We start from the raw sequence: 12,139 nt of genomic DNA on the forward strand, positions 1-12,139 counted from the left end.
TCATTTGATTTTCCTCCTCCTCTTCCTTCTCCTTCTTATTTCTTAAATATATATATCTACTCACATCTTCGTTATATTTTACATTCTTTGCATGATTTATTTCTCTCGCTTTAAATTTAAAAAATTGACACATACGTCGTTTAAGAAGCTCCCAAAGTTCCGAGGAAGAAGTAGTAAAAATCTTAAGATCTAATATTTTCCTAATTTCGGATTTAACTTCAGACACAAGCAACTCGTCTGCTAACAAGGATGTGTTCAATTTCCAATAGTTCAAAAATTCATGGGGACAACACGACACTGTTGCCATAACCACCATATGATCAGAAAAGTCTGTTAAAAGAGTGTCATATTTCAGACCTTGAACATTATGTGATATGTAGAATCTATCAATCCTTGTTTTAGTAAACGAATCGAATCTAGTGTAGTGGACGGTATGTGGATGCAAGTGCCTGTATAAATCACGAAGTGCTGCTTCCTTACAGACTTTAACCAACAATTTGCTTTCCCGCAGTTCTCTAAATACAACCTTGGATATTCTGTCAGTTGCTTCAGTAACAATGTTAAAATCTCCACACAGAATTATATTAAAACCAATCTCTAATAAATACTTAAGTTTTTTCAACAATTGTATCTTTTTCGTTCGTTCGGGTGCATTATAAACATTAATAATACGCAACCTTTGCCCGTAATAACAGCAATCAACAAGGAGGAGTCGTCCCGGTATTATGTCTCTTCTTTTGATTATATTCACCGCATCTTTTTTAAAGAAAATACCCACTCCGTCAGAGCTGTCTTCCCCTATCGATATTATTGAATGGGCAGTGTTCCACATTTTATTTAATTCACAAACATCTACGTGTGTCTTTAATCTCATCTCTTGAAGGCACAAAATATCATAATCAAGTCTTTTTAAGAAATCAACCTTCCTTTTCCTGCTCTTATCTGATTGGAGACCTCTGACATTAAATGTAATTATTTTGATGTTACTCATAGGTTGACTAAAGGAGAGACCATCTCAGAAATATTACTCACGGAGGACTTGGTCTATTATCCTTCCGTTTATCTCTTCCAGAGCTAGAAGCAGAAACGCTCCTTTTTCTGCTTCCTCTCCTATCCTCGTTGACGAGCTCGTTGAGGGCCGGGTGACTTCCACTAAAGATGATCTTCCGTTTTACTTTCGTTTCCCCGGGCAGCGAAGCAAGAGCCAGAGATGCTGCCTCTGAGAGAGGGAAGGATCCATGGTCCTCGCTATCTCCGTCGTCCTCAGGTGTCTGCTCGCTGTCGATTTCTTCGTCATCACTATCGCTTTCATTCTCGCCATCCGATGTCTCTATGATTAGGTTACCATCTAGCTCTTTATCACTCTCGTCGCTTGACTGAGACAGTGGAGAGGGTAACTCATTTTGTACAGGGCTAGACTGGTTATCCTGTTCATCCACTTGTGGATTGTCCAATACAGGCGAAACTGGGAGTGACAGTGGGGTAGTTGTCGGAGGAGGGTGGGGAGGAGTAGAGGGAGGGGGCTCTCTCACCTGGTCATTCACAGGGGGATCCAAGACTTGGGAAGGATCCACCAAAGAAGGGAAATCCATGGTGGAAGAGGGTCGAGGTTGTTGGGAAGATTTAAGTATATTCACAAAAGACTTGGGGCATTTAAAGAAAGTGTGCCCTTTCGCACCACAGAGGGAGCACTCACTTTCGTTTTGGCAGATTTTAGCCTTGTGGCCCAGCTCACCACATTTCCAACATTTGACAGTGGGGCATTCTCTCGCCTGGTGGTCTGGACCTTGGCAGATGAAACACCTCACCGATTGGCCCGGATAAATAATCCTGCCATTGTAGGGGCCCAACGAGATGGAATTAGGGATGGAGATTATATGTCCAGCTTCATCTCTACGCATCCGAACTTTGTATTTTCGGACTCCATACCAGAATCCGAATTTATCCACTGGCTTGACTGGGGGTTGAAGAATCTCGCAATACCTTTTAAGATATAGCTCGATATCTTGGTCTGGAATCCTTCCAGTCCAGAACTTAACAACAAGAGTCACTACCTCTACCTGGACAGAAGACTCCACTTGCCAGTCTTTCCATTTCGGATGTGATGCGTTGGAAAGAGAGATCTCTAAGAAGCGACGTAAGGGTGCCTCTTCAGTGAAACACAGCTCAAAATCCCGTTTACTGGGGAGAGCAATGAAGGAGTATATGTCCTGCACATTCAGCCATGATGTTTGCAATATCAGCTCTTCAGCAACATAATCACGGGTCGGGGGGTCCCCGTCTCCGATGTACTTGAGTCTCACCCATAAATTGCTGAAGTTTGAAGCAAACGATAATGGGGCATACGGGGGCATGATTACATAACTAATAACCAATTACTCCGGTCTTTCCGCGCCCACTCATTTTTACAGGTTCTTTTCTTCGTAGTATCGAGACTAAGAGAAAATGTGGCCCGATCAGCTCAAAGCCTCGCTTATATTTCCGCAGAGCGCGCGCAGCTTCGTCACGCACCAATCGCAGAGAGACTTGCGGCAGCGCGCAACATCAATGCACTTTTCTCCAATGAGCAGCACACACCGAGGCGGGCGGTGCTCCACGTGGAGCCCGTCACCAATCACGAGCCGGAGCGGCACCGCGTCACAGCCAGTCACACAGTATAAGAGCAGCGAGTCTCCTCTGTTCGCTACATTTTCTGCTCGTATCACAGGGAAAGAAAAGAGACGAAGAATGGCAAGAACCAAGCAGACTGCTCGCAAGTCTACTGGCGGCAAAGCCCCCAGGAAGCAGCTAGCCACCAAGGCTGCTCGTAAGAGCGCCCCGGCCACCGGAGGCGTCAAGAAGCCCCACCGTTATAGGCCTGGTACCGTGGCTCTGCGCGAGATCCGCCGTTATCAGAAATCCACCGAACTGCTGATCCGCAAGCTGCCCTTCCAGCGCCTGGTCCGCGAGATCGCTCAAGACTTCAAGACCGACCTGCGCTTCCAGAGCTCTGCTGTCATGGCTCTGCAGGAGGCAAGCGAGGCTTACCTGGTCGGACTCTTCGAGGACACCAACCTGTGCGCCATCCACGCCAAAAGGGTCACCATCATGCCCAAAGACATCCAGCTGGCTCGCCGCATCCGCGGAGAGAGAGCTTAAGCTGCACGCTCTCCTACCAACAACGGCTCTTTTCAGAGCCACCTCACTCACACCAAGAGCTCGGTCCAGTAGTAGTAGCAGCTCATACTCGCACTTCAATCTTCATGCTCTTTCTATTCTAGAAACTACAGTTGGCAATTCACTAACTTCCATTACAAAACTTTTTTTTAAGCATTAATTGTTGTATGCTGTTGTAATGGCTCTCTCCTTTAATTGTTCACGTATTATTTTCCAAAGCTCATCACATTTCAGTGCTTTGTACTAGACAATATGATAGGCCAAGTGCTCTGAAGTACAAAGCATAGACTCCTATTCGATAGTTAGAAGTTAGCAGGGAGTTAACTCGCTAGCTTCTAAATACAATATAGCATGTCCTGACTGCGGGGTTTTGGAAACAAATTAAAACGTACAGCTCTGTTATCACTTCCAGCATAAATGAAGACAGGAAAACTAAACAGCAGTGACGTTTGTAGGGTTACTGAAGTTTGGCTAGCTGGTATATAATGATGTGCTATGTGACCGCTAGCGACACAGCTATGTTAGCATAATATAAACAAGCTAACTTTTTTTCCACTCGATAAAAGTTAACGTGAGTGTTCTCGGTGGTCAGGAACAAATGTAATCGCATGGCAGGATGCTGTAAAAGGACCAAACTTCAGCCAGGAGAACAACTGAGATAATCCATCCACAATACGAGGTTAGTCATTCATATACTGCTGCATGGGCTGGGCTGTAGTTACATCCTAAGGTTTTAAAAACTGAGCTTAAATAAATGATTAGCGGTAATAAAAGCCGAGGGAGGTCAACAGGGATCACTGACTGTTTTAGGAGCTTTTTGAGATTAAATAGAAGAAAATACATAACATTAAACATGTTAACAACACCCGGAAGTAGGATTCGTCATGTCATCACTGAACGACCGGATATATATTCCTTGTTGATTGCTGTTATTACGGGCAAAGGTTGCGTATTATTAATGTTTATAATGCACCCGAACGAACGAAAAAGATACAATTGTTGAAAAAATTGAAGTATTTATTAGAGATTGGTTTTAATATAATTCTATGTGGAGATTTTAACATTGTTACTGAAGCAACTGACAGAATATCCAAGGTTAAATTTAGAGAACTGCGGGAAAGCAAATTGTTGGTTAAAGTCTGTAAGGAAGCAGCACTCCGTGATTTATACAGGCACTTGCATCCACATACCGTCCATTACACTAGATTCGATTCGTTAACTAAAACAAGGATTGATAGATTCTACATATCACATAATGTTCAAGGTCTGAAATATGACACTCTTTTAACAGACTTTTCTGATCATATGGTGGTTATGGCAACAGTTTCGTGTCGCCCCCATGAATTTTTGAACTATTGGAAATTGAATACATCCTTGTTAGCAGACGAGTTGCTTGTGTCTGAAGTTAAATCCGAAATTAGGAAAATATTACATCTTAAGATTTTTACTACTTCTTTCTCGGAACTTTGGGAGCTTCTTAAACGACGTATGTGTCAATTTTTTAAATTTAAAGCGAGAGAATTAAATCATGCAAAGAATGTAAAATATAACGAAGATGTGTGTAGATATATATATATTTAAGAAATAAGAAGGAGAAGGAAGAGGAGGAGGAAAATCAAATGATGTTTCTTAAAGAGGACATTGATCGAGTCAATAGAGAAGTTTTATTTAATATGTTGCGACGTACTGACTTTCATGGAAACAGCGATTATATGATTCTTAATAATCAAAAGAAAAGTCGGAATGATTTTATTGTCTCAATTAAGGATAAACATGGAAAGTCAGTTTTTAAAGAAGAGGGGAAAAGACAAGTAATTAGAGACTATTGTGCGGAGATGTTTTCATCCATAGCTACAAACAGCGACGTTATTAACAATTTTTTGAGTGAGGTTGAACCATTAGATTCTGTCATTTATGAAACTTTGATTGGAAAAATTAAAAGAGACGAAGTGGAGTCAGTAATTAACCAACTTAGTACCGATAAAACACCTGGTCTGGATGGACTCCCCTCTGAATTTTACAAAATTGTGAGTAAAGAACTGTCTGAATTATTAACTCAGTATTTTAATGAAGGAATAGAAAGATAAACAATGGGTAAATCGTTTTATGAAGGAGTTATGTGTTTATTATATAAGAAAGGTGATAGAGAAGATATTAATAATTATAGGCAACTGACAATAATGAATGTAGATTATAAGATTTTTGCTAAAATAATTATGTCTAGACTAGAGGATGTATTAGATATTATCATTGAAAAAGAACAAACATGCGCAATTAAGGGACGATTGATGTGGGATAACTTAAGTATGTTAAGAGAAATTATTTATAATGGAAAGGATTCAGAACTCTGCATTTTAGGATTAGATCAAAGGAGAGCTTTTGATTCTGTTTCCCACTCTTATTTATGGAAAGTAATGAAAGCTTATAATTTTCCGGACCAATTTATTTCTATTATCCAATTGATTTGTAAAAGGACCAAACTTCAGCCAGGAGAACAACTGAGATAATCCATCCACAATACGAGGTTTGTCATTCATATACTGCTGCATGGGCTGGGCTGCAGTTACATCCTAAGGTTTTAAAAACTGAGCTTAAATAAATGATTAGCGGTAATAAAAGCCGAGGGAGGTCAACATTTGAGATCAAATAGAAGAAAATACAAAACATTAAACATGTTAACAACACAAAAGCCATATTAGACGCAGACTACTTTAGACCCGGAAGTAGGATTCGTCGCGTCATCACTGAACAACCGGATAGTTGAAATGTGCTATAGAATACTATAGTATTATACTGGATGACTGAGAACCTTCACAGACATATAGAATACTATAGACATGACAGTAAGGCAAACATGTTAATATTAGTTTGCAGAGGCTGTTAAAATGTTATCTAACGTTAACATGTTGGTGACACAATTTCATCCTAATGGTACTCACATATTCATAGGGTTCATTTTTGAGACAGATATCAAGATCGGCAGAAACACTGAAGCAGCTACCCATTGTATTCTTGTTGTCATCTATGTCCAATTGTCAGGTGACAGAAGAACCAACACAGTGTCCTATAACTGAAGTAATGTTGTTAAGTCCTTAAAGTCATATTCTTTTATTGTCATGATTGTATTTCAAGCTTTTTTTTTTTTTGTATGATACCTGATTTATATGGAATATGACTGAAGTAAACTAAAGTCTAAAATTCTTAGTCTGTCATTTGTTCAATAGTAATTTAACATTAAGTAATTCAAACTATGAATTGTAATTTTAAATTGTTTAAAAGCATGTAGAATAGCAAATGTAGGAAAGTATATTTCTCCTTTTTTATTTATTTTTTTTATCAAGAAACAAAGACAAAAAGCAGGGCAGGGTTCGGTGGTTGAATCGTCCGTCCCCACCAATGCCAAAAACAAATCTACGCCCTTGTCAGGATCATCCCCCACCACCTGCAGCTGGCCGTCCACAACGACGAAGAGCTGAACAAGCTGCTGGGCTGAGTGACGATCGCTCAGGGTGGTGTGCTGCCCAACATCCAGGCCAAGAAGAATGAGAAAGCTAAATAAAATCCAGCAACTTTCCTCAACCGACTAACGGCTCTTGTAAGAGCCACTCACAACCTCTGAGAGTACACTTGATTAAAGTAATGAAACTAAATATTTAATCCATAGGTGTCAAACTCATGTTCACACTAGAACTGAAGTGGGCCTGTTAGTCTATCAGTATGTGCAACACATTTAATTGTTTTACTGCATGCAGTAAAATTGTAAAGTTATTACCCAGACTTTTCTTTTCATAAATTTCCTGTAAAAACAAATCTGTGTAGTAAACTAAAACTAAAAAAAAAAGACAGCTGAGTAGATTAAAGAGGTTCAGATTTATTATTTTAAATCACTACAAACTCTCATTTAGGTCTAAGATTCATTTAGACCAACAGCGAACCACAGCTGTGAGCTACATGCAAACACACTTTGTGTGTGGTGTATTTTCTGTAATTCTGATCTGCTCCCTCAAAGGAGCTTTATTTATTTATTTTTTACCTGGAAGCACATCAACGTAGACAATCTGGCAAAACTTCTTGTTTGTGATGTGGGTCGTTTCATCACAGAGCATTAACAGTTGCCTTTGATACTTTGTTTGCAGTTTAAACAGACATGTTGGTGAAAATAAAATTTCAGGCACACATCAGGAAGAGGCTTCGAAAGCTTCATAGGGCTTCATCCACTCATGTCCACCCTCTACTACAGCGGTCCCCAATCCCAGTTGACGTGGGCCGGTGTCCCTGTAGGTTTTAGATGTCCTTGATCCATCACAGCTGATTTAAATGGATAAATTACCTTCTCAACATGTCTTGAAGTTCTCCAGACGCCTGGTAATGAACTAATCATGTGATTCAGGTGTGTTGATCCAGGGTGAGATCTAAAACCTGCAGGGACACCGGCTCGTGGACCGGCCCTCGTGGACTGGGATTGGGGACCCCTGCTGTACTAGATCAAAGGTGGGTTGGTTATCTTAAAAAAAAAAAGACCTACTACATAAGCACTAGTGATGTGTCAGTCGCGAACGAAATGGCTCTTAGAGCCGGATCTTTGACGTGAACGATGCGAGCCGGCTCCTTTTTGCAAGCCGTGGGTTGTTTTTTCTCTTTCTCTCTCTTTTCTTATGATTGTGGGTTGTGCTTTGCGCTGGGAAGGGGGGGTAGTTACACTCTCAGTACACTCACAGGAACAGAGCAGGAGGAAGAGAGGGGGAAAGAGAGCCAGGGACAACAACGTCACATTAGAAAGGTGTAGTAATCATCCACAACTATTTTCAGTTGCAGATGATAATGATTCAGAAAGTTTATTCATGCAGGCCCACATGACAGAGAATATGCAGCTTCTTTTTGTTTTCATATTTTAATTTATATTTAATTGTGTTGTGGTTTGCAGTGTTTTGTGTTTCACTTTAAATTTGTTTAAAAGGAAAAAGCTGAAAATGTAAATAGTTAAAAGCTGAACTGTGAATAGTTGATTTTTGTAATATATGATTTATTTCATTTTATGTGGAGTGAATAAATAAAAGTATATTTACGGTGGACCCTAGAGACAAAGCACGTACAAACCCCGAAGCACATACGAACTCCAAAACATGTAGAAAACACAACAGAAGTGCTCCAGGATGCTCGGTGCAGTGTTGAGCTTTTGTTACCTAGTGGCTACACAAGCCAGGAAGTACTAACGACCAGATTTGGTGTGTGGTAGTAGCAGGTAAATGAACATTTTTTAAAAAATTATTTGAATATATATGAGTGCTTGTGTATAAATACACAAACAATACCCATATGCTTTCATTTCTGTAATTAAGTGATCTAGGTAGTTCTGTTTCGGAAGTTCAATTAACACTAGAAATATGCTTTGGAGTTTGTACATGCTTTGTCTCCAGGGGCCACCGCATACATTTGTATATAAACATGTATAAATAAAAACACTTTATTTTGCATTGGTATTTCCTTTTGTGAATAATTTTCTTTTATTGTTCATAAATTAAAGCAACAAAACAACCTGAAGAGCTGGCTCTTTTTAGTTAGCAGAGCCAGAAATCCCATCACTAATAAGTACTTCTGCTTTAAGCGGATTTGTGGCAGGACAGCATTTACAAATAAACTGGTTAATCAGTGAAATCTTTCAGTTCTTTCGTTTGGTCTACACTCCTGCTATAGCTGAGTTTAATGAAACAGTGGTATTGAATAGGTCTGTAACTTTAAGTTCAGTTTGTGGCTCTGTCAGTTAAGGAGAAAGGAAAGCACACATGATAAACGGGTTAATATTCCAGACTGAAGAAAAGCGAAAAGTTAATGTTTGGAATCTCAGTTGGTAATTGTTAAGTTATAACGTAGTACTTCAGAAGTTGCTGGGGATACTGGCAGATTGGTCTACTTTTTCATGACTTCCCTCTACATGACAAAAACCAACAAGATGGCAGAACAAAGCTCTGAAAGTGAAAGTGGGTGGCTCTTAAAAGAGCCGTTTGATGGATTGGAGAGAATGAGTTTACCCGCCGAAGCCGTACAGAGTGCGGCCCTGCCTCTTCAGAGCGTACACCACATCCATGGCGGTCACAGTCTTCCTCTTAGCGTGCTCAGTGTAGGTGACGGCGTCGCGGATGACGTTCTCCAGAAACACCTTGAGCACACCGCGGGTCTCCTCGTAGATCAGACCGGAGATACGCTTCACTCCGCCGCGGCGAGCCAGACGGCGGATGGCCGGTTTGGTGATGCCCTGGATGTTATCACGGAGAACTTTACGGTGACGCTTGGCGCCTCCTTTTCCGAGTCCTTTGCCGCCCTTGCTTTTTTTTTTTTTTTTTTTTCCTTTGCCACCTTTGCTTTTTTTTTTTTTTTTTTTAATTTAAAAATCACTTTATTTAAATATCAAAATTCACAATTACAAATACACATAATACAAGCACCATGCACAAATTATTCACATCTTATTTTACATATTACAATAATAAAAGCTCCCACGGCAGGTCTTTTCCTAACCACCCTTGCTATCTCTTAATAATTTACAATAGATACATTAATACAAAAGTTAAATAATACAAAAGTTAAATTAATCAAACATATTAACATTAATTATATCTTCAAAAGGTCCCAAGGTAAAGGGCTATTCTTTTTTTGTTCTAAAGTCTTCCTCCTTCTCAGGTCTGTAAGGATATTTTTGCACACAGCAACGCTATCTATCATTTTTTGCTCAATGACCACCTTGGCTCTGGTTTTCCAAATGTGGGTGTTAATGACACACATAATAAGCCAAAAGAGGCGTCTTTTACTGTCATACATTTTTTCTTTAAACAGACCATATTTTATAGCTTGTATATTGTTGTCAATTTCAAAACCCATTTTAGTCATCTGTTGTCTGATTTCTACTGTTCTATAACAGGATAACAGTAAATGTTCAAGGGTTTCATCCTCGACACACCGTGGCATTGGACATTCTTTGGTGGTAACATAACAGCTCCACTGCACCACCGCTCTAACAGGGAGGCGTCCAACAGATATCAACCACACAGTGTCTCTCATATTTTCAGAGATTAATTTGTCGTAGATATTTTTAACTACTAGCGGGCATTCTTCTACGCCCACGCCCTTATATTTTATCTGTCCTTCATTATTTTTACTGTTAATTATATTGTATACTTGTTTAGTGGATACTTGTGTCCAGTTAATATTAAGGTCTTTCCACTGTTCCGTAGTGTCGCCAAAGAGGAGTTTATAATACGGCATATTGGATCTAGCCCTACCTTTTAGTTTTCCCCATTGTACTTCGTTACCTCTAATCCATGGGGTTCTCCTATTAAGAGCGCTAAACACATTTTTAATAAAAGGAATCCTCAAAGTGATACGGAGATCTGGCGCACCCAATCCACCACACTCTTTGCCTTTATACATTAAAGTTCGTTTCGTAACCTCACGGTTTGTTCCCCATATTAATTTAACACACAGTTTGTTTAAAAGTAAAAGTGATTTGTGAGGAGGAGGAAAAACTGTGGCAAGGAAGAGAAGTTTAGATACTATATGGGTTTTAACTATATTTACTCGTGCTTTATAGTTAGTATTTTTATTTTCCCACTTAGCAACTTCTTCTTTAATTTCACATTCCTTTTTAGACCAATTTGACAAACAGGGGTCTCCTTTGTTGATCCAAATTCCCAAGACTTTCATTTCGTCATTTACTTGTATGTTTATTTTCGGCTTTTGCAGTGAGGAACCAAACCACACGCCTTCTGTTTTTTCTGGGTTTAATTTTGCCCCTGATGCCAATTCATATTGTTTGAGGTGAAAAAATAACCTGTCCAACTCATCCTGGTTCCTAATAATAACTGTAACATCGTCGGCATAAGCCATAGCTGTCACTCTATAGCCATCATTAAAACAGTAACCTTTAATATTAGTGTCTTTATTAATTAGTTTCAATAAGGGATTGATGGCTAAAACATACAAAGCAGCGCTTAGTGGGCATCGCTGTTTCACTCCACACGAAGCATGGAATTGTTCGGTCAAACTTCCATTTACCTTGACTTGTATGATGGATTTTTTATATAACAATTTTACCATGGCGATGAAACCGTCCGGCATCCCATAGGCTTTCATAACCGCCCATATATACGAATGAGAAAGATAATCAAATGCTTTCTTTTGATCTAAGCTAAGAATAAAAAAGTCAGAGTCTCTTCTGGAGTATATTACCTCTCTTAGGGTGCACAGATTATCCCACATCTGGCGACCTTTTATAGCACATGTCTGTTCCCTCACAATAATTTTATCTAATATATCTTCTAGTCTATTCATTATTATTTTAGCTAATATTTTATAATCAACATTCATTATTGTTAGTTGTCTATAATTATTTATATCACTTTTATCACCTTTTTTATATAATAAACACATCAGGCCAAAATAGAAAAACTCACATAATACTCCTTTTTCAAGCCCTGAATTCAAAGTTGAGGTTAAAAGTTCATTTACTTCTGCTATGCCCAGCTTGTAGAACTCAGCTGGGAGACCATCTAATCCTGGAGTTTTATTATTATTCAGTTGCTCGATAGCAGCTGCAACCTCTTCTTTTCTTATCGCCCCAAGGAGTGAATCAAAAACAGAAGGTTCAAAAGGTTCAATAACTCTTAACAATGATCGTAAAGCATTACTGTCTGAAGGTAATGTAGAAAACATGGAAAGGCATTGTTCTCTGACAACGTATCTTTTCTCACTCTCATTGGCGGTTAATTTTCCACTTCCATCTCTAATAGAAGGGATAAAGTTGCTACCACGTCTCTTCTGACCAGTGACAATCGCAAAGTCAGTATTTCCGTTTTCATCACACCCTGCTGTTATCTGCATATTAAATAATAATTCTTTATTTATCAATTCTATTTCTTTTTTCAACTCATCCATCTGATGTTCCTCTTCTTCGTTTCTTTTTTTATACTTTAGACTTATATATGCTTTT

General features: G+C 39.2%; 1 protein-coding gene across 1 annotated transcript; it reads left to right on the forward strand.

Annotated features, from left to right (window-relative positions):
- The first annotated feature begins 2,710 nt into the window (after nucleotides 1-2,710).
- LOC101477255 (histone H3) lies at nucleotides 2,711-6,318 on the forward strand. Its single transcript, XM_024801313.2, has one exon. It carries the CDS (start codon nucleotides 2,728-2,730, stop codon nucleotides 3,136-3,138), a length of 411 nt encoding a protein of 136 aa, XP_024657081.1. The 5' UTR covers nucleotides 2,711-2,727; the 3' UTR covers nucleotides 3,139-6,318.
- The last annotated feature ends 5,821 nt before the right edge of the window (nucleotides 6,319-12,139 follow it).

The sequence above is a fragment of the Maylandia zebra genome, linkage group LG3 (assembly GCF_041146795.1).
Source record: "Maylandia zebra isolate NMK-2024a linkage group LG3, Mzebra_GT3a, whole genome shotgun sequence".
Taxonomy (NCBI): domain Eukaryota; kingdom Metazoa; phylum Chordata; class Actinopteri; order Cichliformes; family Cichlidae; genus Maylandia; species Maylandia zebra.